The 17263-nt window shown below is 46.3% G+C and overlaps 1 protein-coding gene across 1 annotated transcript in view; it reads left to right on the top strand.

Annotated features, from left to right (window-relative positions):
• The window catches only part of LOC119448722 (Down syndrome cell adhesion molecule-like protein Dscam2), a 355923-nt gene that overhangs the window by 200449 nt on the left and 138211 nt on the right, over window positions 1–17263 (top strand). The window contains exon 6 of the mRNA XM_049666474.1: window positions 16295–16567. Coding sequence (XP_049522431.1) covers window positions 16295–16567 — 273 coding nt within the window. The remainder of the gene's footprint in view (window positions 1–16294; window positions 16568–17263) is intronic.

The raw sequence follows: 17263 nt of genomic DNA, 5'->3' as shown, positions 1-17263 counted from the left end.
TTCGATACTTGTTTCATCTACATATCTACATCTTTATTATTTCCTCAAGTGCTGTTATGTTTCACCGTAGTACTGCCATTTTAATCTCTTCAAAGCAGTTGGCCGGTGTGCCGCTCATACGAATTTTTCAATGCCTCTGAAAATTTCCTCTGCGCCATCAAAAAGGTATATTAAAAACAAACACACATTATCTCCATTATCTAGTGTGGACGTTTGTCTTACAAATAATAGATAACTTAGACTGGATGATTCTTGATATATTTGACAATTCTTTGTAGGTTTGTCTTCTTTCTTTCCTGAAGCAGCCAGCTGAAATGTTAGCTCCGTTGTTAAAATTCGTTGTAGTTGATAATACTGACGCAACCTCTATGTTTGATGGGAATCACACACTTTCAGAGTGCTAATTTGACAGTGTTGACAACTGCGCAGAGCTGGTTCGGGAGGTCGACATCAAAACCCCTGGCACGCCACAAGCTAGATGTAATGCGGAAAACAAGCGAAGAGGCGAAAAACATGCACAAGAAGACCCTGGCAAGAGTCTCAGCATGGCAGCACAGACGACTAAGTTTTGTCCTTTGTGAGCGTTGAAGGAGGCGCAGGACAAACTTTTATTTAAAAAAAGAATAACATTAGAAAACACAAGGGTGGCTGAACGGGCGTGTTGGTAAAGTTGCATTTTTGGTTAGCAGCGTGACGATCTACATGGAAACGAGAGAGAAGGGATAGGAAAGAGCGCTGACTTACAACAACTTTATTGCGCACATAACCAAGGTTTAAATACCACGCTAAGGCACAATAGAAAGAACAGAAAGGTGGCACGTGTTCAGGACTCAGCTTCCAACAAACATTATGCAAATCATCTGGTTAAATATTGCACTTCTTTATCGCACAGTGACAATGAAGCCGACAGCCGACACTGTCGACAGCCGACAGCCGACACTGTCGAAACTAGCTGCCGTGATGCCTTATCATTGTTTGAAGAATGTCTTCACCCATTTGTTTTAACCCATGAACTGCCTGTTGCCGACTCGATTAGGTTTTGAGATCTTAGACTCAGTTTTAGGAACAACCAGCTATGCTGGATGTATGAACCCAGAGCTAGTAAAGCTCTTTTACCATTTAGCTCAGCGCATTCCAAGCTCATCAAGCGGGGAATCGTTAACCTATGCTTTACCAATTCCCTTTCAAAGTCATGTCACCACTTAATGGAAACCAGTTTCGGGAAACAGGCCCGGAGACTTTAGCAATCGAGCTACCCGGGCAGTCTGCTGACGTCAGTAGCCGGAAGCTTGCAAAAGCAAGAAAAAGCTAGTCACCCCGATTCTGTCACGCCCAGGAACAGAGTCACCGTCATCCCTTACATTCACACCTTGTCCCATAATCTCAAGAAAGTTGGCCGGCGTGCTGGCGTCGATGTTGTGTTTTCGGCACCACAAAAGTTGTCACGCTTATGCAGGCAGGTCAACTGCTATCCCAAGGAAAAAAACTGCTGCAGAACTAACCATCATAACCGCTTTGTCACGTGTGCTGCAGGTGTTGTTTCTAACATTCCCCTTTCCTGCGGCCGCGAATACATTGGTCAGACGGGACGCTGTCTCAATGAACGATTAAAGGAGCACAATAATCATGTTTTCAACTCCGTTTCAGGTCATCTCGGTATTCATTGCAGAGACCACGGTTGCAATCCGTTGTTCGATAGCACGCAAATTATCAGTCGCAATAAAAACAAACATACTAGAGAAATCATTGAAGCGCTTGAAATTCACAAATCTGGGGAGCGCTGTATCCGTGCACCTTCCTTGTCACTGTGCGATAAAGAAGTGCAATATTTAACCACATGATTTGCATAATGTTTGTTGGAAGCTGAGTCCTGAACACGTGCCACCTTTCTGTTCTTTCTATTGTGCCTTAGCGTGGTATTTAAACCTTGGTTATGTGCGCAATAAAATTGTTCTAAGTCAGCGCTCTTTCCTATCCTTTCTCTCTCGTTTCCATTTAGATCGTCGCGCTGCTAACCAAAAATGAAATTAAAAAACATACACAGGCTTGCTTTGTTTCTTCCGGTTTGCAGCCTTCATCCAATTTGGAGGGGGAGGGGAGAGGGGGGACCTCATTCGAGGAACTCTGGCGGCTTTTGCTGCCTGCCGGGCCTGCCACACCAGCTGTCGATGGTCGCGCGGGTCCTGAACTGGGCAGCACGGCCTCCCACTCTTCCTAGGTGGCATTGAGGATGGTTGGGCAAGGTGGGGGTGAGGGGTGTCGGTGTGTTGGGACATTACCAGGTCGCAGGATACAGTGACGCGCACGGCCTCACAGTGAGGGCATATATAAGGATAGAGGGTAGGGTCTGTGAGCGTTGAAATAAACGCTAATGACGTCAGATCCCATCACGAATGAAACAACGGCTGGGATAATCAAAAGCACTTAATCGCATTACTATTACATCCGCATTGTCAAGAAACAAAGAAAACAAAACAAAAGGGAATGTAGCAGGAAGTTGGTGCCGTCTTTCTGTGCTCACTCAGCGGTCCGTGTACATAAACTCTCCCGCATACCGTCGAGGCTGGTGTCGTTCACCGAGAAACCACAAAAGGGGGGCGGGGGTGGGGGGGAAGTGGGATGACAGTCTCTGCCTGTGTCTTTAATCACATCCACTCAATTTCGAGTCAAGACCTCCAAGCGCCACAAACTTGCTCCTTCCTTGCACTCACGGGACCACAGTCGAGCACTAGGGCGAAAGCTCGATGAAAATGTTGAGTAATTAAATACTCGTCAGGGCCAGAAGCCAGATAGTGGCGTAAGCGGTGCGGGAGGTCAGCAAGAACCGGAGGAACATGCGGAGGCGAGATGGGTGCTCAGAAATGAAGAGCCGGGGAAGGTTGGTGAAGATAAAGGGGCGCGGAAGGGAGACAAAAAGAAGCAGCGCGCGGCCGGTGGGAAGAGAAAGGCACTTCTGCGAAAAGCGCCAACGTCGCATCGTTGCCTTTCTGGTGGGTCGCTCGTTGTGCAAGCTCAGCGGGAGCCGAGGTGCTGAAAGTGGGAGTGAGGGGGCAAAGAAATGAAAGGAGGAAACAAAGGAGAGAACGATATTCAGCGAGAGATGGATAGAGCGCAAGTTAGAGATAAAAAAGTAAGATTGGGGGTGAAAAGGGGGGCGGAACTTGGGAATCGCTCGGGCTCCTTCCAGCATGCATGCAGACACGGTGTGTGAGCCGTTGGATGTAAAGAGTATGAAAGGAAAGAATGGGCTTCCGCCGGATTCGCCGATAATTTGTTCCCAGAACCGCTGCATGGCCGCCGCTGCATTAGCGGGCAAGAAGAGAGCGCACTCCGCGGGCTTCTTCTTCTACTTGTTCTTGTTCTTATGCCTGGATCTGAGCGCTCTTTAATGCTTCTCTGCCGTTCTCGTTGCGAGGGACGGCCACTGTCTTAGCGCAGCCAGAGCCTCACTGGTTCCTCTTCTTCACAGACCGCCGCTCAGCGTTTCCATTGCAATCGATTTCGCGATACGCTCCGTGTCTGTCCGTCACAAAAGGAACTGGAAGATGGCGGCGACTACTCTTGCTCAATCAGTGGAGGTGGGTAGGACGTGGGTGGGGGAGGCGACTTTCGGCAAAAAGTAGAGTGAACGCGGCCCTGTGGCTTTGCTCAACGTTGAGAAGTGAAGAAGCCTCAAAGTCGAAGATATCGGAGGGAAGTGCAGAAGAGATGGGGATCGTTAAGGATAGAAGAAGTTGGAAACTGCTTCGAAACCGTCGAGTGGTCCCGCGCGCTCTGGTCAGTGCCGAAACGAGATAAATCAATGATCATGGAGCCGCGAGTATAGCTTATGTGTGTTTGAGGAAAGCGAGGGAAGGCCGAGAGTTGTGCTGCTCGTTATATTTCGACATCGTCGAGCTGAATGAAGATCTATACTTGGAAAACGTCAGTAGGGTTCGCCTAGTTCTTAATTTTCGGCTCTTTGGGCACTTGAGCCTTCCCTTTGCTGATTCCATTAGAAGTGTCTTGAGAGTATAAGGGCCTGAAATTCCTTTTGTCGTCTTGTTTAAAATGTCTGCTGTCGGGGAAAACAGTGTGACAAGACGGTTTGCTACTTCAAGTTCTCTCAGGTTGCGGTGTTTGCATAATAACCTGCTGTTATTGCGGTGCATTATGTTGGTGTAAAAACGTAGTTATATTTGGCGACATTACTGCATTATTTGTTATGGAATACTTTTCTTATCTATTTTCTTCACGATTCCGGAAAAGCCCACCTCCGTAGCCAAACATCATGGTTTTGATTATCATACGTTCTGGTAAAAAATATGATGTTTGAGTATATATGCACGGTAATAATATATACCGAAACACTTAGAAATGCACTATTTCGTGGTCCTTTAGCCACTGCCTAAAACTGGCAAACGCAGTGGCGGTGATGATGAGGCACCTGAAGAAGGCAGAGATAGGTTCCAAAAGCAAAGAGCGAGAATGGGAACGTGGGCTCGCCACCTACTGTTACGTTAAAATTGACTATTAACTTCAATTGCATTTTCCTTGGTACCAAACAATATCAGCCTTTCTGAAACCACCTGATTCACACACGATATTACCGCATAATTGACGCGATTTTAGACGTAATAGCCTCACTGGACTGCGAGAGAGCACACAAGAGAAAGGAAGCCGTCGCCAGCAACTACACTGCAAAAATGCAAGGTTTGAATCTGCAGTAAAAGGCTGTAGAAGTTATTTGAGAAGAGGATCTCAGCAAGAATTGCCCCGTGGAAAGCCGGCATTTTTCCAGCGCACATGTCGGACCGCACAAGGTGTGCTATACGTTTAGTACCTTGAACCTTAGACAAATAACTGTTCATGCCGTAACAACGAGAAAACTGAAAGCGATAGTTTGCTGCTGCAAACAGACAGTGTAGTCGACAACGCACTGAGTGTAAGCAGATAAGAACCGTCTCTTGCGAGGCATTGTGCAGTGATCCTTTTTTTATAACTGAATGGTTTCAGGTCTAATAAGGTGCTAACGTGCGCTGAAAAAGAAAGCTTTACTTGTAATGTTTATTCACCATTCTAAAGGCATATGCGTCTTCCAAGTCCTCCATGTTCACTTTAGCGAACTTCTGTGTCCTGCTCTGGCTCCTCGTGCCATTCGCTTTCGCGAATGAACCATTGTTGCTGGTCTGACCAAGGGCCTGAGTGGTCGGGCCAGCCAACAAAAGCCGATGGTTTATCAGTGAGAGCACGTGGCTCGAGGAGCCGTAGCATGACGCAGAAGCTCCTCAATTTAAATATGAAGGACGAGCAAGACGAGGGCACCACTATAAACATTGCAACGTAAAGCCCAGAGCACACGTACGCTTTAGGACGCGCACAAGCTCGCGTCTACGCGCCTTGCGGTTGTCGTGCCTAGCGAGTAATGGCGGTTTGAATCCACAAATACGCGCGACAGCACGCGCTCACTCGTCCACTCGTTGACGCCTTGGCAGACGTCACTTCGTACTTTGTTATCGACAGTGTTTCAAAATGCTTGGATATCTATAAACGTAATTGTTATATATTTAGAGCCGATAGATCAGCACAAAAAGTGAAGAAGAAACACTTTCTTGCATGGTATAAATCTGCTTAACTGAGAGTTGAATGCACCACGCCGTCGCCGCGTAGCCAGGCGCGCCGACGCGAGGCACCCCAAGCGCGCAATATCAGAGAGGAGCTGATCACCGAGATCGCACCGCGTTTCGACGCGAACGAGCCGTGCCGCACCCTCTGCGCATGCGTGGGCGCGCAGACGCGAGCTTGCGCGCGCCCGCAAGCGTACGTGTGGTATGGGCTTAAGGGGCTACGTCTACCATAGTAATCAGAAGGAAGGCTGTGTTACTCTGCCTATGCCTGTTGGTTTAAATAATGAAATGAAGCTTAATGGAGTGTTTGATATGATATACATACACTGATTTCTCTAGCCCAGTGAGAGGGCGGGAAAATAAAGAACAAACGTGAATCTACCAAGTGACAAAAATTGCTGATATAGTACAAACACAGCATCCTAACTTGGTTGTAAGTTGTTTCTTGGCTACATGTTGGAGTTAGGAAAAGTATTATAAAGAAAAAGATGCTTCAGTAGGCGAAAGAGATTGTAGAATTGTTTTTTGTTACCTCGACTTTCTTTCTTTTTTCTTGTTCTCGTGTATTTTTTCTAACTCACACCACAGAATGTAAAGGAGTTTAGCTTTCTCACTCTCATTTTTACTTGTGTGCCCGCGATATCTTTCTTTTTCCTTTTTTTTTTGTTCTGCGTGAACCTCCACATTACGACCCCTGTCATTTCACTCATAGCGGTAGAGATTGCGTCAGAGTCATATTAAAGTTTTCCTTTTGTGCACCTAAGCTACAACGAATCAAAGACCTTTTGACTTCTATACTCTGCGGCCGAAGAGCGAAGATTGGATGCATTGAAGGATTAGGAAAGAAAAAAAATACTTATAAAATAAGAACAAAAAAACATGGCGCGTGTTGGAGATTTCTGAGTGACTTGGCTCTGTAAAGCAGATGTGCATAGGGCTGTAATGCGAGAATTAAATGAGGTTCTCTTCATGGCCTAGTGTTGCTAGTCACTTTTGGGCAAAACGTTGTTTCTCTTCCCGTACTTTTCTAACCAAGAACAATAACAGGAAAAACATATAAAGATAGAATAACATGCCCAGAAAGTAAGTCACCAGCTGCCAGCTATAGGAAGTATATATACACGTACCCATTGATAGCAAACAGAAAGCCGGAGTTAGGGAGACGGACCCAAAAAGTCACAGCGCTCCGCACTTCTGCCTTTGAGGAGCGCAGCTGTGAAACATAAATAAATAAATGAGGTTCACGTGCACTGCCTGAAAGTGTCAGGATTGAACAAAAAAAAATTCAAGCAAACGTTGGTGTAACGAGAGCGTTGCAGTAAAAAAATAAATAAGTGAAAGCGCAAACAAACTAGAAAGAGAGAGGGCGAAAAAAACAGTGGAAGCGTGAAATGTAAGAGGAAGGTCCCAAAGAGACCATTAGGGAAGTGGTCCGGCTACGGCTCTCTGGCGAACCAATTTTCCAGGCCTTCGGCGAAGAGTGAAGGGCACGAACTCGTCGCGTAAAAGAGATAAGGACTGCCGAGAGAGGTCATCGTCGTCGTCGTAGTCATCGTCGTCTTTCTGTTCGCGCATGTTTCTGCTCTTTCTAGTTTTTTGTCCACGGTGCGCGACAGGGTTCACGTAGGAAATCTCGCAAACGAAAAGGACCTTCTCGATCAAAAAAAAAAAAAGGGGGGGGGGGGGGGGAAATGCTTGTGAGTATTTCAGACGGCGGCAGTCATCATCTGGCAGAAGTTTATAGATACTCGCCTCCTTTTCGACCCCGCCTCTGTCGATGAACACGACTACGGTGCACACGTGTTGTAAAGAGCGTATCCGGCATAACCCTCCCGCTCGCTCTGGAAGAAGTGCGGACTGCCGAGGGCGACGTAGGGGAGGGAGAATCGAAACGACGATGAAGAGGAAGGCCCATGAGACAAACTCCATCCGAGGCATTTAGTGGCAGTGTGCGAGGACTTGCGCCAGTAATGTGCGTGTATTTGCTCCCTCTGCTCGGGGTTCCTAACGACGCCACCCATGGGCGACGGTCTCTTTGTCTCCCGAGAGACCCTAGACCCATATGAAGGACATGGCTGTATCGCTCTCTCAATGGGCTCGCTGGCATTCCGTCCGAGATAACGCTCTGAGGTCAAAACGAGGCATTTAATATTCGTATTTGTTGGCGTAAAGTTCAAGGTGAAGCGCAGGAGACAGAATTACAATCCTACCTATGTTTTCTTGCGTATTTCTAGACGCGCGTTTGCAGCTATCGCAGGTCAGTGCTAATACAAAGAAAATGTTGAACTTTCTTTGTAAATAAATTGGATGTAAATGAAAGGCCCAGAGATAAAAGCACCAGGTATGTTTGGTATCTTTAGTACGTCGAAATTGAAAAGAGGCCTTGGCAAATCGTGTCACCTACACAATGGCAAACAATTTTGTGTTTGCTAGAGAAATGACTAACGACATTCTTCAAATTTAGATACACTGGCTGATTTATTTATTTTTTAGGCCATTGGTAAACATTGGGAACAGAGGTGTCGCAGCTGTCTTTGAGGGAATACTGACAAGGAACAATACTGACAAGGGGTAATATTACGTGTTTATTAAATAAAAGGGCGCGTATTGCGCAACGTAATTTTGACATTCATCGCTGCAGGGTCTTGTATAATGTGCATTAAAAGCCAGAAAGCATGTTAATTATGCTTAATCAGACACCTCACTCACAGTACAACGAAAGATTAGTTCTGACTCTAATTCAAAACACATGACTCAGAGACGTGGGACTTTTGCTAGATTTGGCCTTCAGCCTGAAACGATTTAGCATAAAAGGCATGCGCTGTCGGTGTTTTGTTTGATGACAATTGTTTGTAGGCTGTCACTCTCAAAATTCCAAGGAATAACTTTGTAAAGAATGCAAAACAAAGTGTGAGCAACTTTAGTGGTAAAATATATTTGGAGGGCCTGCGTGGTTGGGGATCACTTTCTCGGCCGCGGGCGGCATTGTGGACGCCGGATTTTCTGCGACACGGGGCCCTAAACGCTATCGGGTTAAAACAGTTTACAAAACGGAATAACTTGGCACGTTCATCAAGGCCAATTTCACGCACAGGAAGCGACTTCATGCAAAGGGCACTCTAATGAATGAACTCTTCACGATTCCAGTCATTTATTTGCGCACCACGTTACGTGGTTTGCATATATTGTGCCCCAAGCAATCACGGAATTTGGACCATTAGCAGCGAGTATGCAGAAGACAAAGATAATGTTCAATATCCTGGCAAGGAAACAAGAATACAGGATCGCCAGTCAGCGTCTAGAGTCTGTAAAGGAGTACGTTTATCTAAGTCGATTACTCACTGGGGACCCTGATCATGAGAAAGAAATTTATAGAAGAATAAAGTTGGGCTGGAGTGCATACGGTAGGCATTACCAAATCCTGACTGGGAGATTACCACTGTCATTGAAAATAAAAGTGTACAATCATTGCATTCTACCGGTGCTATCATATGGGGCAGGAACTTGGAGTTTAACAAAGAAGCTCGAGAACAAGGACCGCACAAAGCGATGGAACGAAAAATGTTAGGCCTAACATTAAGAGACAGGAAGAGAGCGGTGTGGATTGGAGAACAAACTGGGATAGCCGATATTCTAGTTGACATTAAGCGGAAGAAATGGAGCTGGGCAGGCCATGTAATGCGTAGGATGGATAACCAGTGGACCATTAGAGTTACAGAATGGATACCAAGAGAAGGGAAGCGCAGTCGAGGACGGCAGAAAACTAGGTGGAGTGATGAAGTTAGGAAATTCGCAGGCGCAAGTTGGAATCAGCTAGTGCAAGACAGGGGTAATTAGAGATCGCAGGGAGAGGCCTTCGTCCTGCAGTGAACATAAGTATAGGCTGATGATGATAATGATGATGATGATCTCACATTTTGATCGCGTGTCGGCGTTTGTGGGTGTATATACTAATTTTATTTTGCTCGGAGGGTATATACATTGATAATCAATGGTATTCTGTGTGAGCTGAATGCAAAAAAAATAGTATGGAGAACATAGTAAATCTAAATATCAGAAAGAACGCTGGGTGTATTTTTTTCACAAAAAACAAGAAGAATCGAAACGTAACTGTGTTTCGTCTAAAGCGGTTGGCATGTGCCGCTATCAATATCTCGCGAATGCGCCGTCCACGCGAAGCGCAGCTTGTAGCCGGCATGGAATTGACTCGTAGAGTGCATCTACGAAGTCCCTTCTCTCACCAATTGGGCGCTTGCACTCGCGCGTTATGGCGAGCCAGAGCTCGTCGGCAGTGGCAACTCCCAGATTCAGCTTGTAGAAACTTTCTTTCCTCGTACCCCACACATTCTCCATAAAATTTAAGTCTACACCTTACGGAGGCCAGTCAAGAACGCGAACACCACGTTCTTGAAGACGTTTTTTCACAGCTCTGGCGGTGTGCACCGGATTCAGGTTTTGTTGGAAAAATGACAGCTATATTTAAATGGCCCGTCCAGTGCGTATGACAATAGGTGGTAGTCCAGAATTTCGCAGTAAGCTTCAGCTGTGAACGATGGGGACAGTTGGATTACCGGACTGAGGTCCTCTTTGCTAATTGCTCCTCAAACGTTGACAGCACAGCGGCCGCTGCTGTAGATCTCGGAAACATACCCAGGCTCGTATCTACACGAAAAGAAGGAAGTAGATAATGGTCTTTCCAGATTAAATACGCTTTGCGCGTCCGAAGATGTTGTGCTTAAAATATCAGAAAAAAAAAGGAAAATATCTGCAGTTGTATGGTCTCCATACGCCGCGCTCTTGATTCCAAATAGATGAAAATGTCGATTCATCTGAGAATATGACTTCCTTCCATTCTTCAGTCGTCCAGCGCTCATGTTCCCTGGCAAAATCAAGACGCCGTCGTTTTTGGCGCTCCGTAAGGTGTGACTTTTGTGCCGTGACAAATCCACGAAGACCAGCCTCTCGCAGGCGCCTTCTAATTGTTTCCTAGCTGGCTTGCAGGCTGAGGGCTGTCTTGATCTGGCGGGCGCTCTGAAAAGGATCTGCAATGTCTGCAGCAACACTGAGAAGGCCGGACACTTCCGACGTGGATCGGTGTCGTCTTGATCGTGCTGCATCTTTGAGTCGGCCGTCTTCGTCTCTGTATGCTTGGGTTATTCGGTTGACCGCACTTATAGGCTTTTCTGTGAGGCGGCATATCTCGCGTTGAGGTATACCTTGTGACCAGAACTTAATTATATTTCTCCGCACATCCATCGGCACTCTTTTGGGCATGCTGCCTCGATTGGAATAGGGCGGAATTCCTGTAACGGTCATGGTTTAAATACGTTCGTATGTCTTTGTCAATCGAACCGCCGATATCATCACAGTTGCATCTGACGAAAACGCCGCCCATTGCCAGCGCTAGTCACGGTCACCTACCATAAATATTTTGAGCAATTGATAAATACGGCCCACATGAAAAATAAGAAAAAAAAGGCGCCTAAGCACACGAACATGCACACACGCGCGCTTATACTCTAACGCGCGTACATGCGCAGACATAGCTTGTCAGACACCAGCCCCCCCCCCCCCCCCCGACAAAACGTTAAGGGGCACCTAGGGCTACCGTTTTGGAACAACGCAATGCAAACTAGATGCCCTAGGGAGCCACGCTTGTTCGCTATAGGGAGACCGTGCACACGCAGACCATGGTACTACTTTTTCCACGGGCGCGCTCCACTGGTGAGCGGCCGCGTGTGTGGCGTTCCGAATTATTCTGGGAGCACCTGTACATTAAGCTACAGATTCCGGCGCTCCGCCTGGCAGAATGTAGTCACACGAATTTTTGCTAGGCCCACAACAACATAGGCCTGCGAATAATGCTTACGCTGTTTTTGTAAGCCTCAGGGGGACACACCCCGCTTCTTTTCAATAATTCAAATATACGACGATATCTATCAGCGTGAACGCGCTTCGTCGTGTACTCGATCTCGGTCGAGCTGTCCCTAATGGGCGCACCCCTTTCGGCACGATACCGTCTCATATAAACAGCGGCGCAACACAGGATATTTAGAAAGGCCGCGACGCATCTCCATTTTCTCGTCTTGCCCCAACCCGGTCTCGTCGTTTCTCGCGTTGTCGTGTTGCCCAATTCTAACAATATGCGCATTGTTCACCTAGATGCAATCGGTCTCTTGTGTTTGTGTTTGCAGCCACTGGTCTTATCACTGAACAAGGCCCCTTTTAGACACGGTGACAACTCCCATTTAGGGGGGGGGGGGGGGGGGTCGAAAAAGAAGAAAGCAAATCGATTCGGCGGGGCGCAACACACGCATTATCCTGTTGACTCGCCGTTGCCAGCAACGCAAAGATCGAAACGCAATTTTCTTTTAGACAGAGAGCGCGTGTGCTGCACGAGCTTTCGCCAGGGCGATCCCGACATTGCCATTACCGCCGGTAAAGACGCGGCGCGAAGCCCCGGGGCCAGCGGGGTTGAGGAGGTGCAGGTCAGACTGTGGCACATGGTTCGATGCCGTGATAGAGAACAAAACAAAGAGAGAGAGTGAGTGAGTGAGAGGAGGCGGGAAAAGGAGAATGAGATGCAACACACGCACCCAATACGCAAAGGGAGTCGGAGAAAACAAGAACACCAGAGTCGGGAACACAAAGATGAAGGAGAAGTTTGAGAGAGAGAGAGAGAGAGAGAAAGAAAGAGATGACGCTGGAGACGGAGAACAACGCAGTCGGGAGCAGCAGCGAGACGCGACGAATACGACGGCGGGTCGATTCATCGCTGTTTGCTCTCTCTCGAGGCGCGCACGACAACGGATCTCTTTCTTGGGGTCCCTTTAGGGAGGAGCCGCTCGGGACCCTCCAAACAGAGCGGCGCGAGCACGCGCGCGTGCGAGTGAAACGCGAAAGCCCGTGCTCGCTCTAGTGTCGTGAGATAAAAACAAGAAACACAGAGAGAGGGACAACAGAGACCGAGATAAGGGAGCGAGAGAGAAGGAACTTGTCGTTCGTCGTTGCCGAGAAAACGTCGAGACGAGGAACGGGGTTAACCGTGTCGGCTCCGCGAAGCCCGCGGTACCAGCAGAGGGATATAGCGAGTGAGACAGAAGGAGAGAGAGGGAGAGAGAAAGCGTTTTTCGCGTGTTTCGCGCGTAAGGCGGCCTTGGCGTTAGAGGGTGGTACGTCGTCCCTGGACGTGTTTGGTCACGCTACGCTGATTAAAATTGATGAGCGGCAACCGGCGCCGACCCTTCGCTACCCGTCGCGATCACGCTCTTAACGCGCTCGCGCGCGCGGTCGCGCGAGAACGGGGTTCCTCCCGCACGTAAAACATTGTTGCACCACCACACGGAGTATATGAGTGACGCCTTTTAGATAATAACTGAAATTTGGTGACGATGACGCACATTCCTGAATCTTCTTGCAACTTCTTTTCATTATTATTATTTCTTGTTCCATGTACCGTGTCAGTGAGGCTGCAAGAATAACAGGCTACGAGTGCATAGCAGATGTAAAGAGGGGTTTGAAATGAAAAAGTATGCCTTGCCTCTAGAGCGCCTGCTGCTTCCATGACCATGCGCCTTTTACTAGCGTTTTTTGTAGCGCTGCCTATGACATGCCGGTGTTGCTGCATACGCTGTGGTCAAGTGTACTTTTAGTTGCTAAATCGTTTCGATTATATGCTACTCCGACGAACGACAATGACAAAATTAATACAAACGCTTAGTCGAAGTAATCATCGGATGTACACATTGTCTTCGACAGGCTCATTACACAGCAAACAATGCGAGCTGCATGACTTCACGGATGAATGCACAGCAAGAAAAGCACTCCTGAGTGATGTCCAAGCTGAGAGATCTTGACAAGGCTTTAATGGCTCGTTGCTGCCAACGATAAAACATCGGTGTGTCAGAGGCTTCCCGGAGCTCTGCGCAGTCCATTTAACGACTTGCCTGACATCCGGGTTTGTTCTTTTACCTAAACACGAGAGCAGCGAGACGCATTGAAAGAAAACCGATATCTGCAGTCACCAGTGTTTGCGAACACCGTCGTGCTTTGACGAAGCAAAAGCTTTACTGTTGGGGATTTTGTGTGGTCTGACAATTCTTTTCAGAATTAGGCATGCCCGGTAGAGGTCAATAAACATTCTTGTCTCTAAACGTGTGCTTATATCACCCCAGTTGTATGAAACACGTTTACAATGTCTGTAGTGTTGGAAGTTTTTTCTGTTGAAGGTAGGTTAGGGACAGCTCATCGGTGATTCCGCTGCCTCTACTTAAATTAAATGTCGGTTATCTCAGCGGGATATTCTTAAATAGAATGAGAGTCAGTGTGATTGCTATGCCGATGTGACGATCGAACGTTTGCCTCCTTGTGTGCGAATCGCATTTTTTCAACTTGCGAGGAAGGATTGCAACACACACAAAAACGCAATCACTTCCGACTTATAGTGAAATCGTAGTTTCGAGCTACAAAGATTGTCATACTATTTACTAGTTACACAGCTTAGTTAATTCATTCTGGTGAGAGCATTCAATTGGTTGTTTGAAAATACTTTATTGACGAAGTGGAAGTCAAAGCATCTGCGGCGCAGGTAGGCGCGCTGTCAGGGATCGATATGAGATGGCGTCTCGCTCAAATTCCGATTCACTCGACAAGTGATCCATCGTGCTAACACTAATCTAGGTCAGAAAAGTGTTTAATTAGATTTCAATGCTGCATCGCCTGTGTAGTCGTTTACAAAAATCATCATGAAGAGAACAGCGACAGGGTTCGCCCAAATCAACTTTCAAGGAAACTTATTTAGTTCAATTCAAAATACTTCCATGTTGCCTTCATTATAGGTTATGTAAAACGGGTGCTGCATTCTTTGGAGTGTGCACCAGAGGCAACCAAAATGGAATGAAGCAAACAGGTTTATTTTATATTTGAACCTCATTTATTTAATATGATGGCGCGTACCTTGTTCACCACTTGTTCATCCTTTTTCCGGGTAGTGCGTGCGTTTCGGCCGCTAACGACTTAAGGTTATCGCTCAGCGTAAGACGCGCCTGCATATATTGGAACTTTCCCGAACGCTATCGTTGATTCAATCTGTTGTCTATGTTGTAACCGAACTTTGTGTGATCAGATTGTATGCGCGACGCGAATAGTGTTGTACTTTCCGGAAGGCACGCGGGCACCAGCAATTACTCTGGAACCTTCGACGAGTCGTGTATAAATAGCCGATGCGTTCAACCCCTAGATCAAGTTTTCAACGATCGCCAACTATGCTCGCCGCCATCGTTGTGCTTTGAGTGTAACTTCTTTTTGCTGGGCACAGATTCGCCCAATAAAGAGTTCGTTTTCTGACTCACAATTTTTGATACTGTCTAATTCTTCACTGTCACTACTAGGTGACAATATTTATATACATTCTCTGAGATAAAAGTATGCTAAGACACCAGTAAAAAAAAATCCAATCATTCAGTCGATATGAAAATTAGTTACTCAGTTACTGAGTCACACAGTTATTCAATTGCAAACATACGGTAATAATGCCTGGGGAACTGTGCAGGGGCAGCTCCCAATGCCCGAAAATGCAGGCGGGATCTGTAATCAAACAAATCTAGAGTAAGTGTCTGAATAGATAATTTAAAAGATTCAGAAACCGTATCACTTAGTTTCAGCAACAAACTATAAAACATGAGGTACACAAAACCAAATAAAAAAAGAAAATAATAATTATTTGTTGAATGAAAACACTCAGCTTTCACTTCACATCAATATGCATAATTTCTTTAAGTTTGCATGTAAGAGATTTCGATGACGGGCGCAGGTAAGAAAAGTTGTCAATTTCCCATAAAGTACATTATAATTTAGCACAGAAAGATTATTACGGCATGAAAAGCAAGTTCTACCGGGGTTATAGATAATGTGCAAGTCAGAAAAAGGTGGAGTATTACTAAGCAATGTAAAACCTTCACGCAAAAAAAGAAAAACAGTTCACGTGTTGCACAAATGTAACTTAAAAATAGGCATTACGTTAGGTTCAACAACGGTGGGATGGCAAAGCGCTAGCGACGGCGTTGAGAAGTACGTGCAATCAAACTTCGTAAAAAATGTGATTTGATAATTTAGAAGGCACAACTATACCTGAGATCGTGACTTTTCTTCTATAAGAAGATGACCATTCTCATATTTTCCGAAACTGCCTCGCTCAAGTCATTTCATCTTCAGCCTATATTTATGTCCACTGCAGGACAAAGGCCTCTCCCTGCGATGTCAAATTAGTCCTGTCTTGCGCTGGCTGATTCCAACTTGCGCCTGAAAATTTCGTAACTTCATCATCCTCGCTCAGGAAAATATAGCTGAAGCGTGTCGACATCTCCCGGTGCACTTCTTGGGTAACGGGATAACAGCGTGTGCCGCCGTGGCTTGTTAACCTTTATACATAGGAAGTTATATGCTTCTGCAGCAGAAAACACTTCCCTATTCTGTGCTCACTGATCTTAGACCTTTCTGAGGTTTAAGATTGGTCTTAGTTTAACATGTCTTAGGCCTAAGACCTTAGTTCTTATGTTTTGATTGATTGGTTGATTGATTGATTGATTGATTGGGTCAGTGTTGCTTTGGTACTTTAAGGGCAGAAACCATAAATTCATTCATTTACTCACGGTCCGTTCGTTTCAATCTCTCTCCCTTTTTCCTTGCAGCCCCTTTACGTGCCAGTGTTAGCCCGTCACGTGTCTCGGCGTCCATCGGCCATACATTGCGGCTGAACTGCTCGGCGATAGGCTATCCGGTGCGTGAGCTCTCTTGGTCCAAGGACGCGAGGCCCCTGTACGCTTCGGACAGAGTCAAGCTGCTCTTCGACGACCGGGTGCTCGTGGTGAACGCTGTCAAGCGCCAGGACCGCGGCATGTACCAGTGCTTCGTGCGCAACCAGTTCGAAGTAGCGCAGGCCGCATCTGAGGTCATCCTCAACGGTGAGCTTCGACGGGGCCACAGGTCGAGCTTTGACCAAGATGACACCCGAGAACCCCGTTGTTTTGCCAGAGAATGCAATACTTTGCAAAGCATCGTAATAGCTAAACAGCTTTAAAAATCTCAAGTGCATGGGTTTAGCGTATTACTTAGCTTTTCTCTGCAGTGAGCCAAAAACAGTCAAGCATAAACGGCTATATATTCTGTAGCAGACTTTGAGGACAGTTATTATGAAATGGGTATTAGTCTGAGGGCTTATGCACAATCGGCACGACTTCATTACTGCTTGATTTTGTTACCGAAATTTCAACATGTTGTCTAAAGTACGTACTTAATAAGCTAATTTGTTATACGTGGATAATAAACCAATTGAATATAATAATTTGACGTGCGAGTATTCCCAGCCCTTAAATACAGTCCTCCTGAAGAGGCGGGAAAGCGCTATTCGTCATTTACGATTCCTATGGAATTTATGCACAATAATAAAATTATAAAAAAATAAAACACGGCATTAAAAAAGTCATACTGAGGAGTAGAAATGAGAAGCTTTCGAAAGAGTTACTCCCGATAGCCGCGAAAGATGGTTTTAAATAATACCTTTTGAGCGCAATATGCGACTGTGTCTTTGATCTTCCCCATTTGCACATATCATCATCACGCGTAAATCTGTCTCATCTGTACACGTCATCATCAGCGCG

The sequence above is a fragment of the Dermacentor silvarum genome, chromosome 4 (assembly GCF_013339745.2).
Source record: "Dermacentor silvarum isolate Dsil-2018 chromosome 4, BIME_Dsil_1.4, whole genome shotgun sequence".
Lineage (NCBI taxonomy): Eukaryota > Metazoa > Arthropoda > Arachnida > Ixodida > Ixodidae > Dermacentor > Dermacentor silvarum.
This window is presented reverse-complemented; position numbering and strand designations above follow the sequence as displayed.